We start from the raw sequence: 18179 nt of genomic DNA on the forward strand, positions 1-18179 counted from the left end.
TGACGTCCGGTGTATTTTCGATAATCGAGTTGTTTTTGATCGTCGAACGTGGTTAGGCATCTCGGGCAAACTTCGATGTTGTTTGCATGCTTGGTTGATTGACTTCTGACCAAACGTGATAGTGAACGAATTAGCGTATAGTGATGAACATCCTCGTTGGAAATTAGAAGGAGATTTATTACACAGGCATCGTCATCGTCGATATCGCTTATCCTGACAGGGTGCACGAGATATTTATCTGACGTGAAGGAATACACATTAATAGCGATGCGTTTTCCTGTACGATTTTCGAACTTTGTTATATCCGACAATGTCACCGGGTATTCAATGTCAGACATTACACTTTGAAAGTCGGTCTCGTATTGTTTGTAATGTCCAACCCACTGTGGATTATTTTTGCAATGAACAGGATGCAGTGCAGCCAACACACACCAGAGAAAACACTTGTTATCGCTGTTCTGTATATTTAGCACAGCCCTCTTGTGTTGAATGTTCGGTGGAAGAGGAACGTAGCTGGAAGCTCGAAGAGGCGAGAATCGGTTCACGTAAACAGTTAACGTGTGAGGACTTCCACATAGAGACCATCCCGACCCTTTAGCCTCGAAATCGTCATGTTTCTTAACCAGCTCGTTGGAAACTTTATAATAGAAGTTGTCCAAATTTTCGACGTCCGCCAAATAAAGAGTCTGGTTTTTTGTACGATGATAAAAAATACTCGTTGTGCCATCAACTTTCTTGTATTCAGAAAACAGAACAACGTATACTTTTATAGAGTTGTTTTCAAGTTTATCTTTTAAGATATTTAGTACAGATGTTTTCGTTTCATCCAAGAAACTAAGGATGTCACGACCTGGTTCTGACTTAATTGAAAAATCCTGGAGTTGGTCGTTAAATGCAGATCTAATTGGTTTGCGTTCATTAGATAATTTAATTTGCTTGGAAGTGGAAGCTTCCGTTTCTGAATTATCGATTTTCCTTTTCGATGTTCCTTGTTCGGTCGATGGTTTGCAAATTTTGAGATGTTTACTTAAATTTGTAATGCTGATTATTTTTCCGCATCGAGCACATGGCTTAGAAGGTAACGAACGATTAATTCTCGAACCTGTTTCGCTACATCTTGCCCTGTGTACCGATAAATTGTTCCTTGAGATTAGTTTCCCACAAGTAACACATTCAGTTTTATCATTTTTACGATTGAAACTGGTGGTGGATGCCATTGTTTTCTCCAAAATCACAGAAATCAAAAAGTCTAGTATATAGCGACACAATTTTCAGGTATGTTATTTTATATAAAATTTCTTGGAGTGATTACAAAACTCAAAAATTCAATCTACTGTAAATAGAATTTCAGGTATGTTATTTATATAGAATTTCTTGTGTGCGAATACAAAAACTCAAAAATTCAATCTACTGTAAATACAATTTTCAGGTATGTTATTTTATATAGAATTTCTTGGGGTAATTACAAAACTCAAAAAATAAATCTACTGTGAATATAATTTTCAGCTATGTTATTTTATATAGAATTTTCTCGGGGCGTTCAATATTGTCAACGGTATCATATTAGAGCACGTCGCTTGTCGCCTAAACACTACAGCTCACAGGTCGGTAAAATCTGACATGAAAGCAGATAATACGCTTATGCCTTATTTATATAGAATTTTCTCGGGGCGTTCAATATTGTCAACGGTATCATATTAGAGCACGTCGCTTGTCGCCTAAACACTACAGCTCACAGGTCGGGAAAATCTGACATGAAAGCAGATAATGCGCTTATGCCTTATTTATATATAATTTTCTCGGGGCGTTCAATATTGTCAACGGTATCATATTAGAGCACGTCGCTTGTCGCCTAAACACTACAGCTCACAGGTCGGGAAAATCTGACATGAAAGCAGATAATACGCTTATGCCTTATTTATATATAATTTTCACGGGGCGTTCAATATTGTTAAGAGCGTTAGTTTTTGTAGAGCTCTCTTTTTCCATCTTTCCTCTAGACAGTGAAGACACAATTAGCTAACCTAGCATACAACATACCTTCCTAATTAATATGGATATTGTCACACACTCCTCTTATTTTATACTGTTGTAAATAGAAAAGATTATGTACGGTAAATGTTTTGTACATTATAGGAAAAAAATGCAAAATATCCTCCAATTTTAATTCGAATCGAGTCGAATTTTTACATATTTCCACGCCGCCACATATTGTCCTATTTGCTTCTTTTACTTGCCTTGCTTAATTAACTCTCGCTAATTAGCATTTTTTTGGAAGAAGTCAACTAGAACAACATATGGCGGTATGAGAAATATGCAAATCAAAGAACATTTTAGCAATATATGGGCCCTAGCAATTAGCTTTCTCGACTAAGAGTACTCTTTCAAACGTCTTCTGCTGATCGTATTACTAAACGAGGACGTTTAAAATTTTTGGGTGTTGAAAAAGTTTGACCCTACTTTTTATTTCTATTGTTTGCTAATAGATGGCGCTAATAGTACCCCCTCCCCTGCCCTCTCCCCTCTTCTCCTCTGCTGTATGGCAAATAGCACAAACATAGAAATCAAGATTTTGGAGAGCAAAACATAAAATTTGCATGCATCTGATGTCGAACCGGGAACTTTTATCTTTCGGGGAGTCAACATTATTTTTTACTCAGTCGTCATATAACATGAACGCACGCAAAGATTCACATGTGCTTTTATTATTTTGTGTTCGGTAAGTACAAGTATATTCTTACATAAATTATTGTTTAATTTAATAAATTGTAAAACTCGGAGCCTGCTATACTAAAACTCCTTCTGTCTATTGAAAGCGAATGTTGCGTGCACGCGGAAATAGCACAGAAAAAATACCGGATGGAAGCAATTTAAAATCACTGGGGCAAGGTCAGTATTACGAGAACGTAAAAAACACGTGCTTCCATTCAACTTCGAAAAATAAGAATGAATGTGTGCATACAGAACACATATGCTTTCTTTTCACAGTTGTAAAATCATATAAATTGTGCATGAAGTAAGTTACGAGAAGGCTCTCTCAATTAGGTACAAGTATTGTACAATTAGGTACAAATTGTTGTACAATTAGCTCCTTGCTTTAGGCTAGGTTAGGTTAGGGTGGGTTAGGTTAGGTTAGGTTAGGTTAGGTTAGAGTAGGTTAGGTTAGGTTAGGTTAGGTTAGGTTTGAGTAGGTTAGGTTAGGTTAGGTTTGAGTAGGTTAGGTTAGGTTAGGTTAAAGTAGGTTAGGTTAGGTTAGGTTAGGTTAGGTTAGAGTAGGTTAGGTTAGGTTAGGTTAGGTTAGGTTAGAGTAGGTTAGGTTAGAGTAGGTTAGGTTAGGTTAGGTTAGGTTAGGTTTGAGTAGGTTAGGTTAGGTTAGGTTAGGTTAGGTTAGGTTAGGTTTGAGTAGGTTAGGTTAGGTTAGGTTAGGTTTGAGTAGGTTAGGTTAGGTTAGGTTAGAGTAGGTTAGGTTAGGTTAGGTTAGGTTAGGTTAGGTTAGGGTTGAGTAGGTTAGGTTAGGTTAGGTTAGGTTAGAGTAGGTTAGGTTAGGTTAGGTTAGGTTAGGTTTGAGTAGGTTAGGTTAGGTTAGGTTAGGTTAGGTTAGGTTTGAGTAGGTTAGGTTAGGTTAGGTTAGAGTAGGTTAGGTTAGGTTAGGTTAGGTTAGGTTTGAGTAGGTTAGGTTAGGTTAGGTTAGAGTAGGTTAGGTTAGGTTAGGTTAGAGTAGGTTAGGTTAGGTTAGGTTAGGTTAGGTTAGGTTAGCCAGTGAAAGATCATATAGTAGAATTTTTGTAGAGTGGGTGTTTGCGAGTTCCACGCTGCCTTGCCCGAGGATACCCTATGCAGCGTCATCCTGATTGCAGAGAAGTCCTTCGCCTACGACGTGAAGAACGAGAGGGTCACAGAGCAGTTTTAAATTCATAAAAAATTGCCACATACTAAAAATCAACATCCAACACATTTTAGGTTATATAAAATTTGTGAAAACCTTATAATACTGAAATATTAAAACAAACGGAGTCCCCCTTGTAGGTTAGTTCGGTGCGTAAATAAAAAAAATGATAGGTTAAGTTATATCACTTAGGATCGTAAGAAAATTAAAAAAAATCGTAAAAAAAAAAGATAGGTTAAGTTATATCACGTAACATCGTGATATACCTACCAAGTACGAGTGGGGGAAAAATGAGTATAGTGAAAATTTGTACTAAAACATCGCTAAACGCTATAACATCGACAAAAAATTGTCAAAATATGTCAAAAACTTATATTCGATTGATGAAAAAAATACCTACAAAATATGATCCTCAAATAATAACGTTCAAACAGTACCTAAATAAAAAAAATGATAGGTTAAGTTATATCACTTAGGATCGTAAAAAAATTAAATAATCGTAAAAAAAGGATAGGTTAAGTTGTATCACGTAACATCATGATATACCTACCAAGTACGAGTGGGGGAAAAATGAGTATAGTGAAAATTTGTACTAAAACATCGCTAAACGCTAAAACATCGACAAAAAATTGTCAAAGTATGTCAAAAAGTGATATTCAATTGGTAAAAAAAGACCATACCTACTAAGTACTATTTTGAAACAACTAATATACACTACTGTTGCCACCCCTTTCTAAACTCATTTACACCTTTATATAAATCTCTGATATTTTTATTTTTGCTGTTTGTTTCAATTTCGTTAATTTTGCTTTTCAAGTAATCTCTTTTTTTACTTCTAAACGTGCGGTTAACTTCTCGCTTTATTCTATTATAATTGTTTACATTTGTATCATCAGAGTTATTTAACCACCTAAGTCTAGCCTGATTTCTTATTTCTATTAGATTATGACATTCATTATCAAACCATGGTTTACTTTTTCTCGGCTTATGGTATCCTATACTTTCTTTAGCTGCTGATTCTATTGCATTACGTATGTGCTGCCAATTCTTATTTACGTCTGTTTCATTTATATTTTCATCATCATTTAAATCCTGCAAAACATCAAATCTATTTGACAGTTTAATTTGGTAATCTTTCTTAATTCTTTCATCAGTAAACTTTCCTGTATCAAATTTTAGAACTTTTAGATTTTGTTGCTTATGATTTATCACTGAGAGTCTTTCTCTTAATTTAGCAATTACTAAATAATGGTCACTGGCACAGTCAGCACCTCTATGTGTACGAACGTCAATTATACTAGTATGCCTTCTCTTATCAATGAGAATATGATCTATCTGATTATGAGTTTTACCATCTGGAGAAGACCAGGTATATTTATGGATATCTTTATGTTTAAAAGTGGTACTTTTCACAATTAAATTCTTTGAGGTTGCAAAAGTAATCAATCTTATACCATTATCATTACTTAATTCATGAAGACTTTCTTTACCAATTGTGGGTTTAAATGTCTCTTCTTTGCCAATTTGTGCATTACAGTCACCTAACAGAATTTTCATATCATACTGAGAAAATTTATCAAAGACCTGTTCTAACTCTGTATAAAAATCATCTTTAGTATTATCATCTTTATCTTCCGTTGGTGCATGTATGTTTATTAAAATAATTTTACACCACCTACCCTGTAAAACTGCATATGATATCCTATCATTAATAAATTCTACTGTTTTAAGAGCCGAGATAATTCTATTATTTATGAAAAAGCCTGTTCCAAAATTATGATTTTCAGTACCACCATAGAAAAAAGTATAATTTTTAGTTTTACAATTCCCTTCTCCTGGCCACCTAACTTCCTGGACAGCTACTACATCTAATTTATACTTAACTATCTCATTAACTGTACACTGAAATGCCCCAGGCCGGTAAAGGCTGAGAACATTCCAAGTGCCTAATTTAATATATTTATTCCTAATGTAGATCTTATCCTTAGTCCAGAGACCTCCCAAAGTAGTCCCCACCCGGAGATCCGAGCGGGGGACTATTTTACCTCCGGAATATTTTACCTTGGGAACATCCATGGCCTTATATTGTTGTTTCTTGACATGTGTTTTTACCCCCCTTGAACTTTTGAAATATTATGGAAAATGCTGTAGAAAAAATTAAAAATGGCTAATTTATCACAGTCAAAGATCTGCGACAATAATAATAATACTAAGAATAATAATTTGAATTATTATTCCCATGCAGCATGGAGAAAAACACAACATTCCAAACACAATCTAAGCGGCCGCAAAGCTCAATTTTGCATATATTTATATATATATGTAATATAATAATATAATTTTTATATATATATATATATTTGCAAAAAGTCGCTCAGTGACTCTCGCGAGAATTGCGAAAATTCCTTGCTTCGTCGCAGTGTGCCGACCTTATGGCAAGCGTTCTTCCCGGTACTGATTTCACATCCCCTTGTGAACTCTCAAGTGATGCTGAGTCTACATCCACATCATTAAATAATGTTGAAGAAGTGCTTTGTGAATCACCGAGAAGTGATAAAGGTGTTGGAATGTCTATAAACTTACTTTTGAACGAAAACATAGACTCAGTGGAATTTAGCAACATGTATTCTCGCGCTTCATCATCCTGGGTGAGTTCCATAGGTAAAGGTAATGTAAATTTCCCCGTGCATATAGCACCGTGCCATGGAGGCACACGTAGTGGTGTGGTGAGCCCAACACATTCTCGATCTCGGCCATTTTGCAGGTGATGTGATCAGCACCATGCTCCGGCAGCCTTTATCCCTCAGGGTTGCTCTCAGGTACCCATTGATATGAGGCTGGGTGCGGAGACAAGGCTGGATAAATTCCAACCAATTCTTGGAATCGAACCCGGATCTCCCACGAGATTGTCAGGCTAGACCACCACGGCTCCTTGAATGAGATTCATATTTTGATTATTTCAATAAATTTAATATATTTGCTTGTTTTTATGGATTTTCTTCACACTTAAAATGTCTCACCTATCATATACAAATAACCGTTGACTAGACAATTATTTTGTAACAAAAACAAAATAAATGTAATTTTGTTATATTGCTTTCATAAATATATTTATGTAGATCTCTACTACTTAATAATAGTAGTGATATAAGTAGTAACAGCAGCTGCATTAGTAGTATTATTAGTAGTAATTAAACTAATTAATTAATTATAAGTATTATTAATTAATTAAAGCATAATAAAACAATGGTAATGTGAATTTGTAGAAAGTTTTCGAAATACCCCCCCCCCCCCTTGATGAAATCTTCCGTGCGATACTGGGCCCCACACTTCCTTCATTACGGCCGAAGGTGGTGGTGATGTGATCAGCACCACGCCACTGTCCCCCATTACTCCGCAGAGTTTCCTCCAGGGACACACTTTATACAACGCTGGGAGGGCGCCGGAGCCACTTGAACAGGTGGAAAAAATTCTGGTTCTCCTTTCAGGTGATGTGATTCCCTAACGCCTGAGCGCTACAGCGGCTCTACATGCATACTTACATACACAAATCCATGTCCGTATCTAACCAAGTGCGAGAATGTTTAATTTTATTCAAGCAGCACACACACACAGCATGTGGTATTTGAAAAAAAAAATCCAGTGGAGGGAAATTCTAGCAACTACCCTTGAAACAACGCGATAGTACGTATATTATTAATACAGGGAGGTAATTTAAGTATTTTACCGCGAGAGCGTCGGCCGCTTGGCGGCCCCGTCATGCAACAGGTCTCGACAAATTGCGTTACAGTAAGTCCGTAACAGAGACCGCTTGTTTTGTAATGTTTCCACTTTTCACAATTACAGTTACAATTACAATTGAAATAAGCACGTACCTTGTCGCAAGAATGCTGGAAAAGGTGTCCTCCCAAATACAAATATTTCTCGCACCTTAGTTCTGACATCTAATCTTAGATTAGACATCGCTACTTTATCCTCAGTTGTCGCGAGAGCGCCGGCAGCTTATCGGGGGAGTCGTCAGGGACTTTTCACTATATTTCGCCCGCGTAGGGACGTAGGGACGTAGGGACAGATGCCAAATGAGGGAAAACGTAGGGACTTTTTTCAATCGGAAAATAACATTTTACTGTGCAAAGGTGCAAAACTTACTCGCCAGTCAGTTGCACTTTCTTCGCGCTCGGTTTGGAATGAATGGAGTAGTTTATCTGGATACTTTAGCGAGGAGGAGAAAACGAAAACTAACTAACAAATCTCCATCAGAATTTTGGAACATGTTATCGGTTACCAAGAACTTTCAAGGCAAGTTCTTTTTTTAAAACATTTCCACTCTCGCGAAAATAGTGCTAACGTTGCCATATTCTAGCGCGGAAACGGAAAGAATATTTTGAATGTTAAGTGATGCAAAAACAAAAAAGAGAAATAAAATGGGACCAGATTTGTTAAAGACTGCAGGAAATACAGAATCACCAACCAACATCTATCTCTTCACAGTAGCAGCATGTATGACTTCAAATAACATAATCAACAGTAAACGACTCAACGTTATTCATTAAGGCAAGAATTTACAATACCGGACCCTTCTGTAATTTCTATGCTACGTCATATACTCACGAAATAATTAGTCGTGATGATTTATCTCAGGTTAACATGTTGGGGTGAGGTGAAAAAATTGTTCATTAACGTGTAGAAGTTGTAAAATATGCTTTTCAATTCTCGCAATGATTCTTCGTATACAAGTATGGTAGCCATATTTGTTGATATGAACAATTGACGTTCGCTGCCTACAGCGTTGCCACACTGTTGATTTCATACATGGAGAGCATGGATCGTGTAAGAATGGCGAAAGAGAACAGCAAAAAAGTTGTTAATGTTGTACAGATTGTTAGGTGGAGTGTGCGGGAGGATAGCCGTGGGCTAATCAATAAACTTATGGAATTCGGTATTTTGCCCAAAGAAGGTTAGGTTAGGTTAGATTGCTCATTATTTACCGTAGGATTTTGTGTATCCAATACTTAAAAAACATATCATTTTACGCTTTCAGTTTGCTTTATGCGCAGGGATGCTGTCATCACTTTCTGTCAGCTGAGGATAAAGAAGCGATGTCTAATCTAAGAATAGATGTCAGAAATAAGGTGCCAGAAATATTTGTATGTGGGAGGACACTTTTTCCTGCATCCTTGCGACAAGGTACGTGCTTATTTCAATTGTAATTGTAACTGTAATTGTGAAAAGTGGAAACATTACAAAACAAGCGGTCTGTGTTACGGACTTCCTGTAACGCAATTTGCTGAGACCTGTTTCTTAACGGGGCCGACGCTCTCGCTTTAAAGACTTAAATAACCTCCCATATATACGTATATATATATATCCTCCCAAGAACCAAAAATTGTAAAGCAGAAATTTTCCCGGGGGGGGTCGAATCGAAGATGTCGAGGACACCCCTCCCCTCAAAAATATTGGGATACAGACCACTGGCATATTCAGAAGTTTGTTAAAGAGGCGTTCCTTTTTTAAAATTATTGCATAATCAGTATTTTAAATGATGTTATTATTATTATTAATAATAATAAAAAATCCTGTGCGTAACAGCACATGAAGGGCCAAGGCTTACCTACCGGCTGCCGATCTCCCTCCCACTCTTTCCCTCGTCACCTCTAAGCGTGGATTCTTCAACCAGGATTGGAATAGTCGGGGGTCAGCCCCACGTATCCCCATTTCCCAGCCGTTGTAGTAGAAGCTCCCCAATTTCCTCACGATGGTGGGTTGCCACCTGCCCTATACACAGGCCGAAAATTCCCGGAGACTGAACCCGGAATCGAACCCATGCTGTCCCGCAGCCGCCGTCCAAAGCAAGGTGCTTAGCCACGGAGGAAGACCATTATTATTATTATAGCAGCAGCACTAGTAGTTTTAGTTTAGTTTATTTTAGCATCCAATAAGTTTATTATATGAATAATATAGTACTTGTTACAACCAAGATTACATAATAGTTACTTCTAACATTGGTAGCAGTCAGCACACGCAGTAGTATAAAAAGCTTCAAAACATCTGAAAGTTACAAATTAACAGAGTTTCAGTGTTGCAAATTATAAAAGATTCGTGCCAAATTCGATATCTCAAGACCATTTTTAAACAACGACGTAAATTGAGGTGAAATAAAGTGCTTCGTTTATAAATTGCCATAAATTGAAAAGAAGTAGATGGAAATTTCCAGGGGGGTCGACCGACCGGTTCGACCCCCCCCCTCTGCCGACGCCCATGAGCAGAAGGGGAACGCAGAAGGCCAGAGGAGGGAATTCCCCCTCAAGATACCACCCTCCGCGATACACACACACGGACACAGAAACAAACTAAAAAATGTTTACTTATGAGCTCTTCATCAGCTACGTCGCTGAGCGAAGCTCATCGTGTGGTCAAACTCGTGATCTCAACGAGTTTCCAGATTCGAGTTCTGGCCTTAGGCATTTCTTTATAATGGGCCTGGTCAAAGCAAACTATTGTAGGTTTCAGCAGCCCTGTTGTGTCCGCACGCTTTTGATCGGCAATTGTTCTCCCATTTAAATACATGGGGAATTTGATGCTGAACGTGCTGCTAGTACATTAAATTGTAAGTTTAATTTAATCTTAACCTCAGAAATTATGTCGGAACATGATAGATAAATAACCAATGCTATGAAACTAAGAATTTTAATAAGACGATCGTCAACAACATTAAATATATCGGAACTCAAAAAAGCCTTAAAATTTGCACAGCAATTGTTAACGTCATCTGCAATTTTCACAATGTAAGTGCTTTATTGTTGTGAATCCGGCAAATAATAATACATGATAATTCCGCGCGACTGTACTTTCGTGATATCATACTTTTCCACGTGGCTAGTAAATATGGTCCTTTGTTTTATATACACATACGTATAATAGTTATTACATATAATATTTTAACTTCTGCTTCATGTATCGAAACCGCTGGGGATTCTTATTTACAGGAATTAATTTTAAAACTGTTGTTTCCAAAAAAAGGGCCAAAATACGAGGGGAAAAGGTGTGCTTAATACAATGAAAACATACGTTAATATTATGTTATCGGATAGGGCATAGTGTCCTAGTGTATATTAATAAATATCATGCGCTTACGCACTTAATACATTCTATCTTTATAATTTTGAGAATTTCTCCGATTCCTACTCCTGCCGTTGATTTAGGACATACTCTCAACCAGAAAAAAAAACAAAGCGGAGTGTAAGAATTTAAATTTTTGTATTATCAACCTATGGCAGCTAGGGAAGACCTAAATGACGTCAGGTTTAGTGCTCTTTGAGCATAAACATACTATATTTAACCCGTTTGCGAAACCGTGCCGTTGCGCTTTAATATATTAATTCTTAGGTTCAGGAGAATGTAATTTTCGGAAACTTATGGCTGGCTACATAATCTTAGAAGCTCTGCTAAACCCATTTTCATTAGCGATTACACGAGAAATTCTTACTTTCATTGAAAATAAGGTTTGAATAGCCATTCCATAGCGCTCCAATGTAAAGCTTAGGGCAACCAAATGACGAACGAAATTCTTTAGGGACACAACAGGGGTGGCGCCGCCACCGGAAAAGTTTGGCAATGAACAGCCCCATTGTCCTTTCATCCATTTCATCTTTTTACATCCTTCATCCTCATCGTTGTAATTGTAAATAGCTTCAAGAGGCAGGAAAAAAAAAACACGTAAAATGTTCATCACCGCGATTAACCTAGCTAGATATATGGAAAAGCGAAAATGACAAAAATGGAATAGAATCAATAATTACCTAGAATTCATATAACTAGTAAATGAGGTTATCGGACAAAATGAATATGAATATCAAAATATTGTTTCTACCCGAGTTGATCTATTCTCTACTGCTTGGCACTGACCTAAGAAGATGAAGAGCTCGCTCTATGGGCTTTTCTTCCAAACCATCTTCCAATGTATGCTTCCGTACTTGCTCAACGCTCTACAAATATAAATGAATACTCAATTTTACACATATGCTGCTAATTAAATTACATGTTGAATAGACAAACTATAAGCTAGGCAGTTCTGTCAGCATTTACTCACAAATAACATTCTTAAATTGGTAGACAAAGCATCAGTGGCGGCGATTGCGTTCCAAAACTGCGGGGACAAGGTGCCAAAACTGGGGGGGGGGAGGGGCAAGGACAGTTTACTTTCCCTTTATGCAGTATGGGGGCAAAAGTAGCAAAATGTGGTGTGGGCAACTGCCCCCATGCCCCCTAATTGTCTCCGCTGCAAATTATTATGTAAATACAGTAACAACGTTATGCCTTATGAAGAATTGAACAGAAACACACCACCACTACAAAAACTAGTAACACATGAGATGTTGAGGGAAGGGGATGTGAGATTGTTAACGATATGTTGGGAAACTATTTTTTTTGAAGATGAAGCAGGACAAGCAGTGACAGTTAATGGAGATCGATACCGCACAATGATCAAATATTTTTGTGGCCTCATTTCGATACAATGGACATTGAACAGTTATGGTTTCAGCCACACGTCCGGCGAAACAATTGAGTAGGCCTACTAGTAAAAGTGGTAAACGCTGTAAGTGCCAAAATCGAAAGTGTTGGGAAATCGCATCGTTCCGCACATAAGCCCATAAGAACGTTCACGCTAGTGACCTCTTTACACGCCCTTTGAACGTAGAGGGCTACCAGCCACATTTCACGTTTACCACATTATAAAGCATGGCACATTTCACAGTTTAACGTGGAAAACGGTGTTTGAATTATTTTGGCACTTACAGAGTTTACAAATTTTAGTCTTCAATTGCATTGCTTCACGAGAGGTTCCCGGATCGGCTCATCTCGCTTCGTGGTGATCAGCAACGGCCCCCAAGGGCATGTGATTTAGCCCCTTGCGATTTTTTCCTTTGGGGTTATGTTAAGTCTTTGGTGTATGTCAATAAACCCCGAAACATCGGCGAGTTGAAGGATGAAATTCGGGAGATCGACATGTAAGTTTGTGAGGCTGTGATCAACAATTTCACGAAGAGAGTTTTGTCGTGCCAGCAAAGTAGAGGGGGTCATATGCCCGATATAATTTTCCATACCTGAAATGGGAAGTTTTCATTAACATGTTCCTGTCCTTGGTACATGTATTTTTCCAAAATAAAGTTCGTATTTTGATATATTAAAACCGGCGTGCTTTTTGAATCACCCTTTACAATAAGTAACGAGATAGCACAGTTCTGTCCTTAAAACGCATTGATATTTCTGATGTCTGCACTTGAACTTCAAAAAACCAATCGACCAGTTCGTTCCCTTCTTATCCTCCCCCCGCCCCAAGAATCCTTCATACTTTTATTAACTTTTACTCAAAATAAGTATTTAACGTGTGATATGTATAGGTTTATTAAACGTAACTATAGCTCAAACATACTCTAGCCTCCTCCGCATCCCTGTTCGCGTGTATACTTGTATGTACGTATATCAGTCTTCGCAATGCATTCCCATATCCAAACCTCAAGATCTGTTGTTTCAAACGTTTCATGTGTGCCTTTTGTGAGATTACTGGAAAGTTTTCTTGAAACAAGCAGTTCGCTGTGAGACGTTTTAACATCCAATTTAGGTTATGCCTACAACGTTGTGGTTGCTCTTTCAGCTTTCGCAAGAAATCAAAGATTAGATGATTGGATGTCATAAAAGTACGAATCAACATACGACGTTACGTGTATCTTCAGATTCGTTTAGGAATATAAGAGTCATTCCATGCGAAATCAACACAGTCCCCAACCTGACCATCTCCGATTTTCATGAAATTTGGGGAGTTGAAACTATGCATGGAACTTAGTAACTATGAACATTTTTAGTCTCGTGCGTCTTGTAATTGTTAAAATAATCAAGGTCAAAGTTAGCAGAAATTGCCCTTTTTTGAGCCCGCTTAGCTATACTAAATCTGCTGTAACTACGCCACTATTTCGACTAGGAAGCTCAAATAAAGCTTATTGTACAGGGAAATGAACAAGCTTTCCAGTGATATATAACAAGTCTACCTTTGGATAAATGTATAATTTTGTCACGTGTCCTTGGTCTTTGACCTTGAATATCTCAAAACATGTCATCACCAAAAATCGTGAAAAAAATATATGTAGTCCCTCATACCATACTTTAAAACATATCAAAAAATCATTCTGGGACTGCAATGGGATCAGTAGATACAAGATAATATGTGTTACTATGTGACTGATAAAGGCCTCATTACATGAACTATGACGAGTCAAAGTCCCTTAACACCCTTTACAAAATGTAAAGGAGTTATCCTGGTCATGAAAGAAATAGGTTAGGCACAGGGAGATCCCAAGCTGTGTGTGTCAAGCGCAAGTCCGGCACATTGTTAACCCCCATATTGAATTCAACACAAAAATTTCAAAAGGAAGGGTGTGAAGTGATATATCAAATCAGGCTAGAACTTCACGAGAAATGAAATGGTAAAGGTTTTTCTAACTTATTTTTAGGCAGCAAAACGTTATACGCATATCTTTCACTTACTATATATGCACATCATAGTGTTGTCAATATTCCTGTGAGCACACTCGTTGACGTCTCTTACACTCACATAGAAAATTTGGCAATGTAGCAAGTGCAACATAATTGCAAGCAGCAACTATGCCTTCTCTCAGATGGTCAATATCAGGGACTTTTAGTGCATGCACCGTTCTCTTCAAATATTTCTGAAAGTAAAAGTCCTCCTAAGATGTTAGATCTGTGGAATGTGCAGGCCTTTTAATAGATCCCCGTCTGCCCATCAATCTACCCAGAAATTTACCATGAAGAAATTGCCAAAATGTTCACATAGTGTGGTCACACACTGTCCTGTTTCAAAACTCTGGAAATGTGTCATATCCCGTAAGCAAGGATGAAAAACCTGTTCACTTAACACATCCAAGAAGCCCTCACTATTTAAGGTTTCCTTCTTGAATATGGACCAACCATTCCCGTTCTCCATACACTATACCACATCATTAGCTTACCAGCAACAACCATTCGGCTGGGATCTGTCTACTGTAGATTATCAAATCACATGTATTGCATATAATTTTTATTAACTTTACCGTGAACATAAAAATTAGCCTCGTCACTGAAGAATTTTTCATTGCAAAAGGAAGTGTCACATAATTGTTTGAGATACTTTTCCCGATATTCTCCACTATTCAAGTGTTTGGTGAATGTTGCTGATTAAAATCATATGCAATGATGCGTATACTTCTTTCTCTCCCAAGATGTCAGCGTGATCTCGACGAGTTCCTAACACGTCAGGAGCATTCTTAATACTTTGTTTTTAACACCTCGAAAAGGAGAAAATGGTTACAAGCATGCAGTAATAACTTTTTGCTGGTTAAAGATACTTTGGAAAAACCTTCACCGTTTCATTTCTCGTGAAGTTCTAGCCTGATTTGATATATCACTTCACACCCTTCCCTTTGAAATTTTTGCATTGGATTCAATATGGCGGTCAACAATGTGCCGGACATGCGCTTGACACACATAGCTAGGGATCTCTCTGTGTCTAACCTATTTCTTTCATGACCAGGATAACTCCTTTACATTTTGTAAAGGGTGTTAAGGGACTTTTGACTCGTCATAGTTCATGTAATGAGGCTTTTATCAGTCACATAGTTACAAGTATTATTTTATATCTACTGATCCCATTGCAGTCCCAGAATGATTTTTTGATATGTTTTAAAGTATGGTATGAGGGACCAAATATATTTTTTTCACGATTTTTGGTGATGACATGTTTTGAGATATTCAAGGTCAAAGACCAAGGACACGTGACAAAATTATACATTTATCCAAAGGTAGACTTGTTATATATCACTGGAAAGCTTGTTCAATTCCCTGTACAATAAGCTTTATTTGAGCTTCCTAGTCGAAATAGTGGCGGAGTTACAGCATATTTAGTATAGCTAAGCGGGCTCAAAAAGGGCAATTTCTGCTAACTTTGACCTTTAATAATTTAACAATTACAAGACGCACGAGACTAAAAATGTTCATAGTTACTAAGTTCCATGCATAGTTTCAACTCCCCAAATTTCATGAAAATCGGAGATGGTCAGGTCGGAAATTGCACTTATCTGTGTTGATTTGGCATGGAATGAGACTCATAAGCAGTTCAGCTTGCATCTGTATTTTATTTTAGTAATTCCTATGTTTGGAACATGCACCCTATTTCCGTTAAAAATTGCATATTTTCTCTTCTGTAACACAGGCTGTAAAGATTCGCGTGATAATAAATCTCTCTAAGAGGAAGTACAAAAATATAGAAACCACCAAGAAAAACTACTTAACAGTACTAGCTTGTATGAATAAAATAAACACATTCATTATTTTCTTAAGAGTACGTTATAATGCTTATCTGATTCTCTACACCTGATTCTACAACTTTTGTACTAATTCCTTCACATTTCCTCTTACATTTCATAGCTATACCACACTTTATTTGACAAATGTACACTTTTCTTCGAATATAAGGCAAAATAATTTAAAACAAACTTCTATAATGTTATACCTGTCTAGTTCTGTTGGAATTGCTGGAAATAAAGTTGACATCGAATAAGGCTTCAATGAATATTTGAAGAATTTACACACCTTTAAGCTACGTTCATTCGGTCTGTCTAATTGTAAACTAGCAAAATCTTCAAAAAAAGCATCTTCATATGGGATTCCAGCGAATATTTGCGCACCATAATTAAAATTAGTATTAAAATAGTCCATACAGAAATTCAAATACACTGCACTGATATTATGCTCCCTTCTCAGCTTTAAATTCTCTTTAACACAGATTACCAAGGAAGGACCTATCCCAAAAAAAATAATCAGTGTACGATTTCGATGTTTTTAAATTCACCACCATGTCGCTAGTTACTGGTAATTTCTACTATATGGAAAATAACGGGACATTTTAATTGTAACAGAATCTTGTATTTTGTCAAATTCATTATATCCCCAGTGACGACACCATAAGCGGAACAGATTGGCGGACGCCCGATCGGCAAGTCTGTCCCCAGCAAACAGGAAAAAAATTTAGATAAATGTTCTCTTAGCCCAAATATGAATTTTGTGTTATTTAGACTGGTATATTAAATGTGACTGCCGCAATAAAATATTCTCTCCCCTCCACGTTACAGTCTTATACAGGCACATAGCCAGGGGGAGGGCTAAGGAGGCTGAAGCCCCCCCCCAAAATCCTACAAATATATAATTTAAATAGTGTATTGTGTTAATTAATTTTACTTCCTTAGCAGGATTAAACATTTTGTATAACAAGTTGTAATATACTGAATTCATTTTCATGGCTTCTACCCACATTTTTTCACTTTAGATGGCGGCTGCTGATAAGCATAGGCATGGGGGGGAGGTCCAATGGATCTAAGTTTTAAAAAGGCAGAAGTTTGTTATTTTTATTGTTTAATAACAGAAATAAAGTTATAACCAAAGTAAAAACTGCATTAGATCGGAAAGAGTTTAGTGTATAATAAAGGAACCATGTTATATTTTATATTCTACTATTTAATACAAAGAATAAGTGGATCCAAATTTTATAGTTTTCTTTGTGAGAGGTCACACAATATAAAGTTTATGAGTAAAATTTACCCCTCAACTACACCCGAGCCCTTCAATTGTAAACTTTAATATTATTATTACATTGAAACATTTGGTTCAGAGATCTCCCAAAATATATTTCTTGATAGGTGCTTGAACAAGCCATTGTGTGGTAATACTCATGGATCCCACTGTACTTGTAGGTAAGAAGTGCCAGCAGAACTCGGTGACTTTGAAAGAGTAAAAATTCTCTCAGGGACATTTCAAGTGTACTTCAGTTGCTGTTGCTGTTAGTGATGCGATTGTGAAGTGGAAATGTGAAGCAGCAACCATAACAAAATTTGCTACCAGGTAGGCTGCATATACTGACAGACTGGGATCTTATGATATTAAAGATAGTAAGTAGTACACACAGTATCTAATTTCTACTCTATCGAATACTTAGTACATCAAACTGAAGTATGGATTGCAGACAACAAATTTAAAACGTAACTATTGTAGAAAATTTCTCATTGTTATACAAGTAAAAATTAAAACGGCCACACTATTTTAAATTAAAAACGGTTTCAATGTAATCCTAGGCCAGTATGTTTGGAAAATCAAGGTGTGACAGTTCAGTGTGTCTACCAGTCTGGAAAAGTTAGGGAATTTACTTTTTCCGTTAAAGTCTTGGAAATGGCAGGGAAATTTACTCTTA

General features: G+C 37.0%; 1 protein-coding gene across 4 annotated transcripts in view; it reads right to left on the reverse strand.

Moving 5' to 3' along the window:
- Positions 1-16684, reverse strand: part of LOC145986766 (uncharacterized) — a 177227-nt gene extending 160543 nt beyond the window's left edge. For 3 of the 4 annotated variants that reach the window (XM_083121150.1, XM_083121149.1, XM_083121148.1), the window contains exons 1-2: positions 16529-16684; positions 11792-11871 (exon numbers count right to left, since the gene is read on the reverse strand). In XM_083121150.1, coding sequence (XP_082977276.1) covers positions 11792-11871; positions 16529-16654 — 206 coding nt within the window. In that variant the 5' untranslated portion in view covers positions 16655-16684. Of the gene's footprint in view, positions 1-11791; positions 11872-16448 lie in introns of all 4 variants that reach the window. The other variant, XM_083121152.1, reaches the window with a different exon arrangement.
- Positions 16685-18179: the final 1495 nt, after the last annotated feature.

This window comes from Lepisma saccharinum, chromosome 4 (genome assembly GCF_977018435.1).
Source record: "Lepisma saccharinum chromosome 4, izLepSacc3.1, whole genome shotgun sequence".
Classification (NCBI taxonomy): Eukaryota; Metazoa; Arthropoda; class Insecta; order Zygentoma; family Lepismatidae; genus Lepisma; species Lepisma saccharinum.